The sequence below is a fragment of the Lynx canadensis genome, chromosome C1, assembly GCF_007474595.2.
Source record: "Lynx canadensis isolate LIC74 chromosome C1, mLynCan4.pri.v2, whole genome shotgun sequence".
NCBI lineage: Eukaryota > Metazoa > Chordata > Mammalia > Carnivora > Felidae > Lynx > Lynx canadensis.
In genome coordinates, this window is record NC_044310.1 from 17,913,522 (window position 1) to 17,932,423 (window position 18,902).

Genomic DNA, 18,902 nt, shown 5'->3' on the forward strand with positions numbered 1-18,902 from the left:
CCTCACTGTGGTCTCCGCTTTCTGCACAACTCCCAGAGCCTGGTTCCAGCTCCCCTTTGTCCCCCATAAAGGAAATAAGGCAGCTGTGAGGTGTTGTGGGAGCCAGAACCAGGGTCCTTCTGTCTCCTCTCTGCCCAAAGCAGTCGCTGTAGAATCACTGCCAGTTAACTCTTTGAACCATTAATCATTAGCGTAGATAAACTGACTTTCTGCGCCGAGTGCCTGCCTGGCCCCCAGATCTCTGCCTCCTTGAGGATGAGTTCCTTGCTCTGTAGCCTTAATGAGCTACACTTAATGAAGGGCTTCCTTTGGGGTCCTCAGACTTGACCCTCTAAAGAAACACCTTGTGTTTCCTCATTCATTCCTTTGGTTGACATCTAAGACATAAAACTTGTGTCACAAGTTTATATTTGCAAAGTATGTCGTTTCTAGCACATTTTAATGCGAGTATTTTTTTTATAGCCCCTGAGATATAAAGCCCATGTGATATCTACCATCAGCCTTCGGAACAAACTCTTCTTTTTATTTTATTTTTTTATTTTGAGAGAGAAAGAGAGAGAGTGCGTGCGCACATGAGTGGGGGGGGGGGGGGGGGGGGAGAGGGAGGGAGGGTGGGAATCTTAAGCAGGCTCCACGCTCAGTGTGGAGCCTAACAGACTCCATCCCCTGACTCTGGGATCGTGACCTGAGCCAAAACCAAGAGTCAGGCACTCAACCAACTGAGCCCCCCCAGGAGCCCCTGAAAAAGCTCTTCCTTAGCAGTCGGAAATTTTTACGTCATTCCTGTTTCTCCCTAACTTTGTATTTTCCCGACCTTTCCCCCACAGAATTTTGTCCCCAAACAGTATCTGTGTTTTAACACTTAAAAATTATATGGACGCATATCATACTTGTGTACAAGAAGGGATGTAAAATAGGCGATCGAATTTCACTTTGTTAATATTTCCTTTGGCATAAGGTTTGTGAAATAACAAAAATTCAACCAAGTAAATTTTGTAGATCTAATTGGCTTTTTTTTTTTTTAATTTTTTTTTCAACATTTATTTATTTTTGGGACAGAGAGAGACAGAGCATGAACGGGGGAGGGGCAGAGAGAGAGGGAGACACAGAATCGGAAACAGGCTCCAGGCTCTGAGCCATCAGCCCAGAGCCCGACGCGGGGCTCGAACTCCCGGACCGCGAGATCGTGACCTGGCTGAAGTCGGACGCTTAACCGACTGCGCCACCCAGACGCCCCAGGGAAGGGGTTTTAAAAGCAAGACAAGAAAGTTATAAACAGAAAAAAGGACTATTTCAGGTGAGATGACCTTTGGGGACAAACGGGTCTTATTAGGTGGATTGTGTCATCTTCCTTTGGGGGATAGAGAGAGTCCATGTGACAGAGTACTTTACTGGTGTTGACCAGAAGCTTCCTGACTGACCAGTTAAGACTACATTTCTGGGGGAGGTTAGAACTTCAGTTAGGGGAGGTATTAAGCCCCAGTTTGGTGAGTTGGCCTAAGTGAGGCCATTTTGGGCCTCTGGCTTTCTTTTTAACATGTTCAGAAATAACTGATTCAACCCAGAAGCTTTTTATTGATACAATTGAATAAAAGCAATTGATTAATGTAATATAAAGTTTTATAATAATTATCAAGCATAAAATAACATATGAAGAATGAATATCTGGGGGTACCTGGGTGGCTCAGTCAGTTAAGCGTCCGACTTCAGCTCAGGTCATAAATTCACAGACCATAAGTTTGAGCCCTGCATCAGGCTCTGTGCTGACAGCTCAGAGCCTGGAGCCTGCTTTAATTTCTGTGTTTCCCTCTCTCTCTGCCCCTCCTGCCCCTCACTTTCTCTCTCTCTTTTGCTCTTTCTCATAAATAAATAAACAATTCAAAAAAATTAAAAAAAAATTTTTTTGGGGGCGCCTGGGTGGCGCAGTCGGTTAAGCGTCCGACTTCAGCCAGGTCACGATCTCGCGGTCCGGGAGTTCAAGCCCCGCGTCGGGCTCTGGGCTGATGGCTCAGAGCCTGGAGCCTGTTTCCGATTCTGTGTCTCCCTCTCTCTCTGCCCCTCCCCCGTTCATGCTCTGTCTCTCTCTGTCCCAAAAATAAATAAACGTTGAAAAAAAAATTTTTTTAAAAAAAAAATTTTTTTTAATGAATATCTGAATGAGAATGGGACTTTGTTTTTAATATTCAAGACAAATATTACTGATGGCTAGAATGGGACAGATTTTAGCATCAGTTCTGTTGCAGGTTTGGGGTTTTATAGCTAGAGGTGCTGAGAACGTGTTCACAGAAGTACCTGGAATGGAAGGAATGTTGTTACGGCAGCATCCCTAAATTCTTTCAATTCCTCCTAAGTTTCGTGCTAAAAATCACATAGTGATAAACTATTTTTATTGACTTATCAGCTAACGATATGAGGAGAGCCTCTTTCAGCCTCATTCAAAACAAAGTACTATATACATTTCATTTACCACAGTATTTGTTTGGCTTTCACAGTGTAGGTTCCCTCTCCTTGTAGATTCTTTGGCTGGTCTAATAATTAAATTGACATAAGATAGATTCCACAAGAGAAAAATTTAATGTCATACATATGGAGGCCCCAAAGAAGTAACCAAAGCTGGTAACTTTCATACCTTTTAGACAATAAATTTGCGAAGAATTGATAAGACAAAAGGGGTTGGGCTTTGGGTAGTAAATTAGTGAAGTAGTAGCAAGTTTTGTTTATACAGGCTTCTTGGCCTTAAATTTCCTATCTCTGGTGATAAGAATGTCTCTCTTCCTTCTGGTACATACTGGAAAGGTACCTTTCACATGGAGACTTATTTCCCACTTTCAGGGGGACAAATGGGGCCTCAGAGTATCCTTCTTGTACTGGCTGTTTCTTAAGTAACTTTAATTCAAAATAATCAGTATGCCAAAGTGACATATTTTGGGGTGACCTATTTTGTTCCTCCTCAATAAGTTCTGTGACATTGACCAAAAAGGCATTATCAATTATGCTGATAAGTTTTCACTTAGAGGCACATTGGGTTAACCTGATGTATCCAGAAAGGGTTGGGGAAATTGAAATCTTGTTAATTTTACTACATCTTTGCCTATACTGTATTTCAATACATGTATTTTAATTATAGTATGTGATATAAATATTTACTATTTACTAAATACTAAATTTACTGTTATATGTACTATAATATTTGTACATATAATTGCAATTATAAATGCCTTATCACATGCTTGAATATGGCAATTATAATCCCTAACACAATCACTAAGAAGATAACTCAAAAATAGTCAAAGAAATTATAAGGGAATTAAAATGGTACACTAAGAAATATATCTCTTTAACACAAAAGAAGGCAGTAATGGAGAAACTGAGGAACAAAAAAAAAAAGAGACATGACATATAGAAAACAAAACAGTAGAAATCCTTCTTTATCGGTAATCACATTAAATGTAAATGAATTAAACTCTCCAATTAAAGGGGACAGATTGGCAGAATAGATTTTTAAAAAAACACAATCCAAGTATATGCTAGTTACAAGGTACTCACTTTAGATTCAAAGACAAAAAAAGATTGAAAATAAAAAAGTGGGAGAAGATAGTCCATGCAAACAATAACCAAAAGAGAGCTGAACTAGCTAAACTAACATCAGACAAAATAGACTTTAAGATGAAAATTATTACGAGTGACAAAGAACATTACATAATGGTAAAAGAGTCAATCTATCAAGAAGATATAACAATAATAAAATATATACACCAAAATACATGAAGCAAAAATTGACAGAATGGAAAGAAGAAACAGGTAGTCCAGCAGTTATCATTGGATACTTCAGGGCCTCACTAGCAGTACCTCACTGTCAAGAAAATGGAAGACTTGGGGGCGCCTGGGTGGCTCAGTCGGTTGAGCGAACGACTTCAGCTCAGGTCACGATCTCGCAGTCCATGAGTTCGAGCCCCGCGTCGGGCTCTGTGCTGACGGCTCAGAGCCTGGAGCCTGTTTCAGATTCTGTGTCTCCCTCTCTCTGACCCTCCCCCGTTCATGCTCTGTCTCTCTCTGTCTCAAAAATAAATAAACGTTAAAAAAAAATTTTTTTAATAATAAAAAATAATAATAAAATAAAATAAAAAAAGAAAATGGAAGACTTGAACAACAACCAACTAGACTCAACCAACATCTATAGAACATCTCACTCAGTTGTAACAAAATATCCATTATTCTCAAGTGCATATGGAACATATGGCATAGAGCATATATTCTCTGGGATAGAGCATATATTAAGCCATAGAACAAATGTCAATAAACGTAAAAGACTGAAATCATATAAAGTATGTTCTCTGATCACAATGGAATAAAGTGAGAAATCAATAGCAAAAGGAAATTCATAACAATAAAGTAGGAAGTTCACATATGTGGAATTTAAACAACACATTCCTAAGTAACCAGTGAGTTAGTGAAGACATTACAGGGGAAATTAGAAAATACCTTGAGGGGCCCCTGGGTGACTCAGTCGGTTAAGCATCCAGCTTCGATTCAAGTCATGATTTCACGGTTCATGAGTTCAAGCCTCGCATCAGGCTCTGTGCTGACAGCTCAGAGCTTGGAGCCTGCTTCAGAGTCTGTGTCTCCCTCTCCCTCTGCCCATCCCCTGCTCGTGCTCTGTCTCTCTCTCAAAAATAAATAAACATTTTTTTTAATTTTAAATAAAAAAATACCTTGAGGCAATCTCATCCTAAAGTTCATATGCAGACATGAGGAACCCCAACTAGCCAAAACAGTCTTGGAAAAAGAAGAACAAAGTTGGAGGATTTCAACTTCTTGATTTCAGAATTTACTGCAAAGCTACAGCAATCAAAACCATGTGATGGTGACCAAAGGATAGACTCACATATCGATACAGAGTCCAAATATAAACCGACACATCTATGGCCAACATACTTTCGACAAGGGTGCTAAGACTACTTCTGTGAGGAATGAATAGTGTTTTAAACAAATGAGACAGAGACAACTGGATATCCACATGTGAAAGAATGAAGTTGGATTCCTTCTTCCCATGATATACAAAAAATAACTCGAAATGGATCAAACACCTAAATGTAAGAGCTAGGACTATAAAACCCTTAGAAACATAGGTATAGGCACACATTGGAGACATTGAAAATTTGGTTCTAGACAACCTACACCAAAGTAAATATTGCAGTAAAGTGAGTCAAATGAATTTTTTGTTTCCTAGTGCATATAAAATTATGTTTACACTATACTTTAGTCTATTAAATGTGCAGTAGCGTTATGTCTAAAAAGCAATGTCGTGCCTTAATTTTAAAAGACTTTATTGCTTAAAAATGCTAATCATCATCTGAGCTTCAAGTCAGAATCTTTTTGCTGGTGGAGGCTCTTGCCTCCATATTGATGGCTGCTGACCGATCAGGGTGGTGGGTGTTGAAGGCTGGGGTGGCTGGGGCAATTTCTTAAAATAAGACAGTAGTGACATTTGCTGCTCTGATGGACTCTTTCTTTCACAGACAATTCCTCTATAGCCTGTGACGCTGTTTGATAGCATTTTACCCACAGTAGGACTTCTTTCAAAATTGGGGTCACTTCTCTCAAACCCTGCTGCTGCTTTATCAACTCAGTGTATGTAATATTGCAAATCCTTTGTTGTCATTTCAATAATCTTCACAGCATCTTCACCAGGAGTAGATTCTCCATCCACCATTCTCTTTCTTTGCTCGTCTATGGGAAACAACTCCTCATGCATTCAAGTGTATCATGAGATCGCAACAATTCCGGCACATCTTCAGGCTCCCCTCCTAGTTCTACTTCACTTGCTGTTGCCACCACATCCACAGTGACTTTGTCCACTGAAGTCTTGAACCCCTCACAGTCATCCATGATTGTGGGAATCAACTTCTTCCAAACTCCTGTTAATGTCGATATTCTGATCTCTTTGTATGAATCACAAATATTCTTAACAGCATCTAGAATGGTGAATCCTTTCTTGAAGGTTTTCAGTTTACTTTGCCCAGATCCATCAGAGAAATCACTCTCTGTGGCAGCTATAGCCTTAGGAAATGTATTTCTTGGGGGCGCCTGGGTGGCTTAGTTGGTTAAGCATCCAACTTCGGCTTGGATCGTGATCTCGTGGTTCACGAGTTCAAGCCCCGCATCAGGCTCTGTGCTGACAGCTTGGAGCCCGGATTGGATTCTGTGTCTCTCTTTCTTTCTGCCCCTTCCCTACTTGTTCATTCTCTCTCTCTCTCTCTCTCTCTCAAAAATAAACAAACGTCAAAAATTTTTTTTGAAAAAAAGAAATGTATTTCTTAGAAAATAAGACTTGAAAGTTGAAATTACTCTTTGATCCATGGGCTGAAGTCGGACTTGTCACCGACTGAACCACCCAGGCACCCCATCATCAACTTTTAAAAAAGAAAAATAACAAGTGTTGGCCAGGATGTGGAGAAATTGGAGTCCTCAGCCGGTGGGAATGTAAACAGGTGCAGCCACTATGGAAAACAGTTTGACCATTCGCCCAAAAGTTAAAATAGTCACCATAGATACCCAAGAGACTCGAAAATATACGTTGGTACAAAAACTTGTACAAGGATGTTAGTTATCTGTAATAGAAAGTGGCGATAACTCAGATGTGACTGGTGATTGGATAAACAAAACGTGTTATATCCACGTAATGGAATATTATTTGACCATAAAGGGGAATGAAGTATTGGTACGTGTTATAACCTACGAACCTTAAAACATTACGCTCGATGAAAGAAACCAGACACAAAAGACCACATACGATAGGATTCCATTTATATGAAATGTCCAGAATAGGACAGGTCCAGAAACAGGAAGTAGATTAGTGGTTGCCGGGGGCTGGGGTGACGGGGAACGGAGAGGGACTGCTGATGGGTTTGGGGTTTCTTTTGGGGGGAGATGGTGGAAATGCTTGGGATTTAGAGAGTCGCATGGTTGTACAACACTGATGAAAAGTGGACATTTCCAATATTGTGTTTCAACTGTAGAAATCAGATGTGCACCCCTCCCCCGTTTGCTGTCGTTGCTTGCTGTGGTTTGTCAGTGTTTGTTCGTTTTCGTGATTTTTCTAAATTCTTTTCATAAAGTGCATGTGACCGCTGTTGTATGCAGCCTGATGACGTCTGTTCCTGTTGGGTGGTCACCTTGTGTTTCGACAGTTTCGTTAACCACGTAGATCCAAAAAAGGGAAAAAAGAGGAAAAAAAAAAAAAACCCTCCCCCAATTCTCCCAGTCTAAGCACACTGGCTGTGTGTCGGGCCCTCCGATGCTTGGCCAGGCCATTTATACCCCCTGTGCCTCGGCCCTTGCTCCCTGCTTGCATCCAGCCTTCAGGCCAGCCAGAGGTGAAGGCTAGTGTCTAATCAGGCCTTTTTGGAGCATGCCTCCAGCCCTGGCTACATGCATGGCCCTTTTGATTCCCCGGTATACATGGAGACTTTAGAAAGCCCTTATCCTCTGTGTGTCTCCTTTCCCAGACTCTTCCTGCCAGGCTTTTCTTTCTGTCTGTTGCTCCTCCTGAGTGCTGTCCCTTGCCCCAAGCTGTTACACAGCCATCACTTGTACCTTTAAAGTCAGACAGAACAAAGACAAGCCCTGTGCCAACCCTTCAGGGATCACCAGACAGGTCAGAATCCACAACCACAGTTTTTAAAAAAAAAATAGGGTCCATGTGTCACTCTCTCTGTGTCTTCATGGCTGTCACAGATCTGGGGTGTAAGGGATGGGAGGCAGGCAGTTTAGAATGCCACAGTGCTCTCTTACCGTAAAGCAACAGCTTCTCTCTTCACCATGCCTTCCTCTGATCGTTACATGTTTTTGGCTAGACCCCAGGGTTGTATAAACAAAGTGATTCTGATAGGTTTTGTCAGCTCATTAGCTGTTTTTCTGGAGAGATGGGTCCCTGGAATTCTCTATTCCACCATTTTCAATGGTGTCACTCATAACATTGTGAATAGACCAAAAACCACTGTGTGGGGTACTTTTAAAAAGTCAAAATGGTGAATTTTATGATTTGTGAATTTTACCTCAATAAAAAAGGTAATGATGGGTTAAATAAAGATATGCTAGGTCTATAGAATGGCCTTAAAGAGCATCTCAAGTCAGGCCTTACAATGGGAAGACATTAGCTGGGCAAAGAAAGGGGGTGGGGAAATCAAGCAGGAGAATCATACACACTCAAGTCGGATGAAAGATGAAAGCTACCTGTTAGTGAATATCTGGGATAGAGTCAGATCTTGAGTCCCAGACAGAAACTGCTGGATCGTTCATCAGCCTTGGTTTACTAAGGAAGTGTATCAGTTAGCTACTACTGAGTAACAAACCACCTGGAAACCTAAATTTACAAACCACAACCATTTTACTGCTTGCAGTTCTACAGGTCAAGAATCTGAACAGGATCCAAAAGAGTTGAAGTCAGGATGTAAAAGAGATAATAGGACTTGAGTATTGATTGCAGTACTATTCACAATGGTCAAGGTGTGGAAATAACCTAAATGTCCATTGAAGATGAATGAAGAAAGAAAACGTGATGTATCCATACAATGGAATATTGTGAATATTATGCAGCCTTGAGAAAGAAAAACACCTTTCTGAAAAAGGAAAACAGTCTGTGTCAACAGAGATGAAACTTGAGGACAAAATGCGAAGTTAAATAAGTGCTACGGGCTACATGTTTGTCATCCTCCCACCCCCACCCCCCCCCGCCAAAATTTATATGTTAAAGCCCCAATCCCCAATGTGATGTTTTGGAGGTGAGACCTTTGGGAGATAATGAGGTCATGAATGTGGAGCCCTTATGAATGGGATTAGTGCCCCTGTAAGAAGAGACACAGAAGGATCATTTCTCTCTCTCTCTCTCTCTCTCTCTCTCTCTCTCTCTCTCTCTCTCTGACATGTGAGGATATAGCAAGAAGGTATCCATCTGCAAACCAGGAAGAGACCTCTAAGCAGGAACAGAATCAACCAAAATCTTGATCTTGGACTTGCTAGCCTTTAGAACTGTGAAAAATATTGTTGAAGCTACCCAGTCTGTGGTATTTGTTAGAGCTGTAGACATAGTCAAACTCACAGAATCAGAGAGTAGAATGGTGGTTGTGGGGTTGGCGGGGAGGGGAAATGGGAGTTGCTAATCAACAGGCATAGAGTCTCAATTATGGAAGATGAATAAATTCCAGAGATCTTTGTGCCTATATTTAACAGTACTGCATTATACACTTAAATTGTTCTTAAGAGGGCAAATTTGGGCTACAGTATCATCTGGAGTGCTGGACCGGGGCTGGAGAATCCAAAATGGCATCACTCGTGTCTGGAGCCTCAGCTGGGGTGGCTGACTCAGTTGGCAGTTGGCCAAGATGGCTGGGCCTTTCTCTTCTCTTGCTGTTGACTGGGCCCACTCGTATATCTATTTGGTCTTCCACATGACCCCTGTCTCTCCTTATGGATAGGCTGGACTTCTTTATAGGTGGTTGAATTCCCTCTGTACAAAAGTAGAAGGTATAAGGCCTGAGCCCAGAAGTCCCAGAGCCTCATTTCCACCTCATTCACAAGGCCTACCCAGATTCGAATGGTGGGGAGAAAAATTCCCACCTCTTGAGGGCATACAGAGATGAGAGAGATGTTTGGCAGGCATCATTCTCTTTTATTTACCAGAAATGGTAACCCCAACTCGGACAGTATAATTGTGAAAGTGTAATGGTAAAAGTCCTGCCTCTCCACTAGGCCTCCACTGACACCACCCAGTAGGAGAAGGGGACTTCACTGCTGCCAGCTGGGGTTAGAAGTCCACGCTCCCCATGTGGGCTCTTCTCACTCTGTGGGGTGGGGAGGTGCCTCATCACTGGACCCCAGATCTGTCCTGGGCCTTCTCTGATAATCCCAGCATGTGGGTTAAGGTGCCTTGTTATAACTGTGAAAGGTTGGAAATCTAGGCTCCCTCCTTGGCCTATACTGGTGTTGGGGATTGGGTCGGGGGGGGGAGCTATTTTTTTTTTTCCTGTGATATTTGGAATACAGCAGTTGTCTAAAAGTTTTCTGTCTTGGGGCGCCTGGGTGGCTCAGTTGGTTAGGCATCCGACTTCAGCTTGGGTCATGATCTCACAGTTAATGGGTTCAAGCCCCACATCGGGCTCTGTGTTGACGGCTCAGAGCCCGGAGCCTGCTTTGGATTCTGTGTCTCCCTCTCTCTCTCAGCCCTTCCCCCACTCACGCTCTGCCTCTCTCTCTCTCAAAAATAGATAAACATTAAAAAAAAAAATTTTTTTTTAATAAAAACAATAAAAGATTTCTGTCTTGCTTGACTGCTCATCTTCTGGTCTTTTGGCTAGAGAGCACGGGCTTTTCTTAGAGCTTTTTTGTCTATACCCATTATTATTCCCAGGTTGCCCGTTTCTTCAGCTTCGAGTCTGAGCGACGTGAGGTGAGGAGAAAACCCAGGGAACCCACTGCCGTGTCGTTCCTTGTGCCCCCAGCTCCCCAGCCTGTCTGCCTTCTCCTCTCCACCTTTCAGAGTTGTCTCATGTTTGCTTTGTATACAACATCCAGGGTTTCCTGTTGTACACAGCAGGAAGCATAGGAAAAAGTGAGTCTGCTCCATCTTGCTGGAAGCAGAAGTTCTGTCATTTGCTTTTTAAACTGGAAGGAATAACAGAATTTATTGTACGTAAATGGCATTGGAATATTTAAGACGTATGTTTGTTATATTCCTAAGTGCAGTTTATTAGACTTACAAGCATTTCTTAGTTCCTTGGTAAGATTTTATGTAAAAGAAACTAAATTTGTGAATCTGTTTTTTTATAGCAAATATAATTTTTTTAAGTTTATTTATCTTGAGAGAGAGAATGAGCACAGCAGGGGCAGAAAGAGAAGAGGACAGAGGACCTGAAGCAGGCTCTGTGCCGACAGCAGAGAGCCCAACACGGGGCTCAGACTCACGAACCAGGAGATCATGACTCAAGCCAAAGTCGGATATTTAACCAACTGAGCCACCCAGGCGTCCCTAGCAAATATAATTTGAAAAAAAAAAAAATCAATGTAATACAGATAGGCGCTTTTTTTTTTTTTTTTTTTTTTTTTTGGTCTGCAAAAGCCATCCTTCGAAGAAATGAACACTCAGGTTTACTAGGCATTGGACTCATTATAAACACGTACCCGAACTGCGTCCCATAAAGCATGGACTCAGGCTCTGTGGGGCAAACAATAGAAACCAACTCCAGCAAAAAAGACTGTGGGGCTGCTCCCAGAATGGAAGGAAGGGCTAGAGAAGGAGGTCTGGGGAAGTCCCAGGCACCAGGATGGCCCCTGGGGCCTGACTTGCCCAGGCCTGGCCTTGGGCAGCAGTGAGCCCAGCCTTCTTTCAGGCCTCCATGCCTCTCTGTTCAAGATTTATACCCCAGAGAGAGGTTCTGACCTGCCTGGTTGGCTCAAGCTTGAGTCTAGGCCCATCTTTGTCCAGGGAGGACAGAGCACTTGGAATAACAGTCCCAATGAGACTTTGCAAGGGGGAGAGGGGGCAAGAGGGAGCCTTCCACAGCAAAATCAGGGTGCTGTTACCAGACCAAAAGGAACGGGATTAAAATGGCAGGTGGGTGAGCATCACAGATGTCTGCAGACTACGAGTTCTAGAGCCAAGTAGGTTTGGGACACCTGGGATGGCCGAGGAGGAACTGCCCGTGAGACCCTCCGACCTGCCAGTGCACTGTGGCCTCCAAGCAGTGCACCCAGGATCCAGTGTTTCCCAAACTTACTTAACTATGTGGTGCTTTTTGCCTCAGAATCCCATTGACATCTCTAGGAGAAACCCTGGCCTGGTTGATCTCCAGTGACCCTGTTAGCACTGAGATCTTGTGATCCCACAGGAAGGACATGGTTTCTGCTTAAGTCTGTTTAAGAAGAGACAGACAGCAGGGGCACATGGGTGGCTCAGTCTGTTGAGCGTCCGACTTTGGCTCAGGTCATGATCTTGCAGTCCATGAGTTCTAGCCCCACGACGGGCTCTGTGCTGACAGCTCAGAGCCTGGAGCCTGCTTCGGATTCTGTGTCTCCCTCTCTCGCTGCCCCTCCCCCGCTCATGCTCTGTCTCTCTCTCTCTCTCTGTCAAAAATAAATAAACATTTAAAAAAAAAAGAGAGAGAGAGACAGCAAAAACACATCAACAGAGATGGAGAAGGACCAAGGAAGTGCAGCTCAAATGACCTTCTATTAAGGAGTTGTTTTCTAAAGTGAAATGGACGAAAGTCAGGTTCCTGTCTGGCCTGCTCATTCACTTGGTTTCTGTTGGCAGTCTGGCTTAGGTGACCAGAGGCTTAGGTGGGGGCTGGAAGGATCCTTAGAGGTTATCTGGGCTGGCGTTTACATTTTCCAGACGGGGACACACAAGCCTGATGAGGGGAAGGGACTCCCCCAAGGCCATGCAGTGACGAGGCAGCAGAGCTATAACCAGAACCCAGGTCTCCTGGCTCCCAGCTCAGCATCTTTCCTTTATTTTGCAATGCTGCACCTTGCTGGGGACAAAGTCAAGGACAGGCCATGGTGGTTTCTGTCAGTGAAAACACCCCCTCCCTCCTCCCATCCTCTTCCACAACCACCTTCTTAGCTGTCTAGGCCCTCAGCATTCCAGGAAAGAGGGGAGGAGAGAGGGACAGAGGCTTGACTTCCTGCCTTACCAAAACTTGCTAATTAGATCTTCCAGATGAATTGCAAGACCGTGTTTGTCTCCTTCACCACTGATTTCCTCGGGCCCGCCCATATTTCACAGGCGTATTTCACAGGGAGGTGGGCTGGGTGGGAGGAACCTCTTGAGCTTAGGGGGAGTTGGAAAAGGCCCATCCTGGGGAGGGAGGATGCATTTTTGGCTAAGATAGAACATTTCTTGGTGTTTAGTGGTGGAATAACCCCGGAGGGTGTGTTGGCAACATAGTATAGTGTGGTTTAAATGCTGAGGCAAGTACCCTTTGACCCAGCAGTCCCCCTTCTAAGAATTTATCCCAAGGAGGTAATCCTCATAAATGCACAAAAATGCATGTACTGGGATATTCAGTTAGAGCAGTGTTTTCAAAAAAGGAAACAGCCTCAATACCCAATAATGGAGAAGCAATGATAAAAAATACAGTACATCGAAATGACGAGTTATTTGATATTTATTAAAAATGATGAATTAAATATGCTTGACAGGGGAATGTGTTTATAATATCTTAAGTAAAAATGGGTTATAAAAAGATTATAGTCTTATTTTTATCAAATGAACTAACATTGTCATTCATATCTGAATTATGGACGGAAAAAAGTTTACAAGAACAAAATGTTTGCAGGAGTTGTCTCTGGGTTTTAGAATTACAGGTGGCTTTTCTATTATGTCATAATTGTTACTGTTCCTGTCATTTATTTGTATTTCCTGATTGTTCTACAATGAATATATATTTGGTAGTCATCTTTTAAGGTTAAAAGAAAATGCCACGCCAAGAAATCTGAACCTTATTCTTAAGGTGATAGAAATTAAATGTTTATAAATGAAATGATTAAAAATTAAGCACATTAGCCAGTTTAAAGAGTCTCACTGAGGGGCGCCTGGGTGGCTCAGTCGGTTAAGTGTTGGACTTCGACTTCGGCTCAGGCCTGATCTCATGGTTCGTGGGTTCGAGCCCCGTGTCGGGCTCTGTGCTGACAGCTCAGAGCCTGGACCCCACCTCAGATCCTGTGTCCCCCTCTCTCTCTGAACCTCCCCCACTCACACTCTTTGTGTCTCTCTCTCTGTCAAAAATAAATATTAAAAACTTAAGAAAAAAAGAGTCTCATTGAGACACCCCCCCCCCCCCGGCAACATGACGAATCCACTGATAAAATGGCAAATTGTATTCCTGCCTTTGTTTCGCTTGTAAATTCTGATTTCTGATGTTGCTTTCCTGCACAAGACTGCGGGGAGTCGACCCATTAAGGGAATAGCAGAGCAGATTCAGGCCTTACCAGGTCTTTATGACCGGTGGACAAAGGACGTTGCTTTCTGGAAGTATCCGGCTCAGGGCAATGTTTTGTAAACCAGCAAAGCAGCCGCGTTGACCATGAGTAGTAAAACTCCAATAGAAGGTCAGGGGTGTGGCTTTGTGGCAGATGTTTTCCTGGTTTTGTTTGGGGACAGCAAACAGTGGGACCTCAGATGTGCCCTGGGGCCCTTTAGCTTCGACCCAGCTCACATCTTCTCCTGTGAATTTTCCTTACAGGAAAACCTGATCGGCGCCCTTTTGGCAATTTTCGGGCACCTTGTGGTCAGCATCGCGCTTAACCTGCAGGTAAGTATCAGTCACCAGCACCGTCTACAGTGGAGACACAGCTCGGATCAGCCGGGGCGTCTGGTGCGGGCCCCGCTGCCTCCTCACCGTGGGACGCTGTCTACTCCATTCCTGGGCTGGGCCTACAATATCTTGTGGGCTGTTCCAGAATCTTCTTCGCCCCCATGTCATCCCCCCCATCACCCCTCCGCTCTGAGGACAGCACTCACCATTACTTAGAATCCCTGGGGGCCCTGGAGCAGCTGTTCTGGAAGCCGGCCCCCTTGGCCCATCCGAGCTGGCAAGCAGCTACCTGCTCCCAAGCCCTGCCTCGGAGGTTGCCTTGGGGACACCCGTGGACAGGATACGTCCCACAGCACACGGGCTGGCTCCGCTCTGCCAGTGCTTACTCAGCTTCTAGCTGCGGTGAACCCGGAGCAGGGACATGAACACACATGGGCACCGGGTGCATCTCGGCTCCCACGCACACGCGTGTGCGGGCGTGTTTCTGGGTGTTTTTGGTCTCGAAGCCACTTGTTTGGTTCAGGCTCTTCTTTCTACAGACCGGCATCCCTGCCTCCACATCTGCTTCTCTGGAGCCCGCCTCACGGTCCCTCCTGAGGAGCCCCGTGGTCCTCTAAGTCTGCCTGGCTGTCTTCAGTCACCACCCCACTTTCTCTGCCCCGAGTCTGCACTTCCAGAACAAAGGCTGTTGGCCATACTTGGGCCAAGTATCCACCCAAGGGCAGGCAGCGTCCACGGATACCCCCGGGGCTGCCCCAGTGCGTCTACAGAAGGGAGTGAGGGCCGAGCAGGCACCCCGAGGTGCCCATGAGGAGTCCTGGGCATTACAGTTAGAGGGAGACACTCAGGCCAAGGCCGGGCTAACATGGGGGTCCTAGACCACGGCTCCCACTCCAGACTGTGACGTGCATTAGAAACGCACCTTTCTTTGGGGCGCCTGGGTGGCTTGGTCGGTTGGGCGTCCGACTTCGGCTCAGGTCATGATCTCGCGGTCTGTGAGTTCGAGCCCCACGTCGGGCTCTGTGCTGGCAGCTCAGAGCCTGGAGCCTGTTTCGGATTCTGTGTCTCCCTCTCTCTCTGCTCCTCCCCTGTTCATGCTCTGTCCCTCTCTCTCTGTCTCAAAAATGAATAAATGTTAAAAAAAAATTAAAAAAAAAAAAAAAGAAATGCACCTTTCCAGGCCTCCCCACACCTCCCCTGAGGCCGAGATGTTTATATTTTCAGAACTTCCCCGGGAGTTTTTGAGGCTTTCCAGCCAGTTTGAGAACTTCTGTCTTAGAGTGACAGTCGGGTATTGAGAGCCCTACTGCTTGCCTCCCCTCTGAACAAGGACTCCAGCACCTGACAAACCTTCCTAAATGAAAAGGCGGGGCCGGGGGGGTTGGAGGGCGGGGGTAGACTTAGGATACATACATCGCAGCATCTTTCCCCAAACATCTGGGCAAGTCACATTCTTTCTCGGATTTCTAGAAGTACTGCCACATCCGCCTGGCAGGCTCCAAGGATCCCCGGGCCTACTTCAAGACCAAAACATGGTGGCTGGGCCTGTTCCTGATGCTGCTGGGCGAGCTGGGTGTGTTCGCCTCCTATGCCTTCGCTCCGCTGTCACTGATCGTGCCCCTCAGCGCCGTCTCCGTGATTGGTAAGCCCGGGCTCCCTGCACCACTCCCCTGGGACCCACCTGCCTGCGCCTGCACCGTCCTAGTGAAACAAAACACCGTTTTGCTTGGCCACATAGCTAACACTTACAAAGGGCTTCATACACACCGGTCCTGCATTTAGCACTTTACAGATACTAATCCTTCTAATCCTCCTCTTTGAGGTACTGTCATTATCCCCATTTTACAGAAACGGGGGCACTGAGCGGTGGAGTTCCTTCCTCCAAATCACAACAGCTAGTGAGTGGCGGGCCTGGGGTATAGATAGATGGGGGGCTGTCTGGCTCCCTAATCTGCTTAAAAATGATTCAGAAAGTGTATCAGAATTGCCTTTTATTTCCACTGAAGAAGGAAGGTAGAAACTTGGACCCTTTCATCAAGATAATCCAAGCTTTTATAGGGTGCAGGTGTCTCACACCTCTAAAAACTGCACATTCAACTTATTCTCTGATCTTTTTACATCAACTGATACCATCTTTAAAACATTGTTCACTTTCTCGGGGCGCCTGGGTGGCTCCGTCGGTTAAGCGTCCGACTCTTGATCTCGGCTCAGGTCATGATCTCCTGATGGTTCTCCTCCATGATCTCCTCATGGTTCATGAGTTTGAGGCCTGCGTCGGGCTCTGCTCTGACAACGTGGAGCCTGCTTGGGATTCTCTCTCTCCCTCTTTCTCTGCCCCTCTCCTGCTCGCATGCTCTCTCTCCCTCCCTCCCTCTCTCTTTCTCTCTCTCTCTCTCTCCCTCCCTCCCTTTCCCTCTTTCTCTCTCTCTCAAAATAAATAAATAAGCATTTAAAAAATAAAATATAATCTGAATGCCTTTAGTTGTGGCAGAGGTCACCCCAGTCCTTGCCTTTCCTTGTCGTCTAATCTGGCCCACTTTCTATGTTTATTTTATTACACAGCCCCTACGGGTATTGACGTTTGTCTTCTGCCCGTTGCTGATCTGAAAAGGACTTCAGAACCTTTACTCAGAATGAGACATAGGTGACCAAGTGCTTTAAATATTTGCCTTTGAATTTTAATAATTTAGTAATTCAATAATCAAATTCTTAACAATAAGAATCTGAATTGTAATGATGGGTTCTCAGGTATCAGCCACTAGAAAGTAAGGGGCTCTCAGAGCTTCTTAAGTCACCAAGTAAAAAATAATATTAAAAATAAATAAACATTAAAATAATAACTACAGTTTCTTGGGCACCTATTACTTAACAGTCACTATTCCAGGCACTTTAATAGTAATAATAGCTCAGTTATTGAGCATTTACTGTGTAACAAATTATCTACATGTATTATCTCATTTAATTGCCCTTATAACTCAGAGAAGTAGGTATTTTCATTGGTATGCTGATGAAGCAACATTCAGAGAGAGAAAATGAGAGAAGGAAAAGGAGGATGCGGAAGTGGGGGGAAGGAATTCCAATTTATATGGAGCAAACACCCCCACCATGGCTGATTTCACAGCCCACCATGGCTGAAACCACAGTGGTTTCCTGCATATTTAACAAGCAGCGAGCTGGTGTGAGCTGAATCCAGACTGAGACTCCCATGTAGTGACTTACCCACCGGTACACAGCCCAGAAGAGGCAGCGCTGAGAATGGCCACCCAGGTCTGTTCACGGTGAATGCCAGCCCCACCCTTCCGAGCAGTAACCTGCAAGTTGGAGAGGGAGAGAGAAGAACCAGGGGAAAGTGTCAGAGGTAGTCATGGCAGTGGAAGGAGCAGGAGCCCTGGCCTCCGACAGCCCTTCCCAGCTGCACGGTCCTGAGTGGGTCCTTCACCTCTCGTAGCCTCAGTGTCCCGTTTTTCAGATGGGAATAACAGCACCCACCTCGGAGGGTAGATGTGCCAGAAACGACTTGTGCAAATCACCTGTCACACTGCAGGTACTCAACACCGGCGCTCCTGGGCCTGTGGGAAATCCTCGGGAAGGCTCAGAGAGGAGCGTCCCTTTCCGAGATGGAATAACAGAGGAACCAGAAGGACTGAGTTTTGGGGAGGGGAGCATGAGAGAGAGGTACCAAGGGACTACCAAGTTCCAAGGCAAACGAGTCAACCCCAGGGCCTGGGCAAAGGGACTCCGTTGGGCTGATGGCAACCTCAATTTTCTTTTCCCTGTGCTTTTACTTATTTTTTTTTTTATAGCTAGCGCCATCATAGGAATCATATTCATCAAAGAAAAATGGAAACCTAAAGACTTCCTGAGTAAGTTCACTGATTTGAGTCCCCGTTCTTAATGTTACGCTTGTGCCGTTTGTTCATTATAAAGCCAGCTCACCCCAATTTAGAGATCATCTGTCTTCTGCTCCCTTCTCTGCTTCTGTATTCTACCCTCATCAGGCTCCTGAGAGCTGGGTTTTTTTAATCAGTGGTTCCCAAATCCGGCTGCACAACAAAATCATCTGCGAGACTTTTTAAAAAGGGCTTTCATTCATTCCACTCAATCTATATTTACTGAGCATCTATTGTTGGGATTTTAGGAGGCCTGATAAAAGGCACCCTCTTTCCCTAAATGAGTTCTAAAGCAATGGGAAACAAACATGGAGGTCAAAGACAAGAGGTCGCAAGTTATGCTTTATTGCTTCCACAAACTAGATTAGAGCGTGCAGCCAAATGAACTTGCTCACGTGGCCAAGTTTGGGAACAACTGTTCCGAATCGTTGGTGCCGGATAAGAGCAAGACAGGGCCAGAAGGCTTGAAAAAGAAAAGAATCTGACACGGCTCAGCAAACATACAATGCCCAAGAGTCTTTTGCTCAGACTGATCTGTGGTAGAGTCCCGATGACAGAGGAAGGGTGCAGGGGTAGCTGGACTGGTTCTGAGACCAGTGTAGAGTTTTATGTCCCTTCCAGGCTCACTCTAGGTGGTCCTGGTATAAGAGACACGCTAGTCCAGGCAGTGCCCTATGTAAATTGGAAAAAGATGGCC

The 18,902-nt window shown here is 44.9% G+C and overlaps 1 protein-coding gene across 3 annotated transcripts in view; it reads left to right on the top strand.

Moving 5' to 3' along the window:
* Nucleotides 1-18,902, top strand: part of NIPAL3 (NIPA like domain containing 3) — a 51,241-nt gene that overhangs the window by 10,924 nt on the left and 21,415 nt on the right. For all 3 annotated transcript variants that reach the window (XM_030324204.1, XM_036064198.1, XM_030324205.2), the window contains 3 exons: nucleotides 14,244-14,312; nucleotides 15,786-15,957; nucleotides 18,119-18,178. In XM_030324204.1, the coding sequence (XP_030180064.1) occupies nucleotides 14,244-14,312; nucleotides 15,786-15,957; nucleotides 18,119-18,178 (301 nt within the window). The remainder of the gene's footprint in view (nucleotides 1-14,243; nucleotides 14,313-15,785; nucleotides 15,958-18,118; nucleotides 18,179-18,902) is intronic.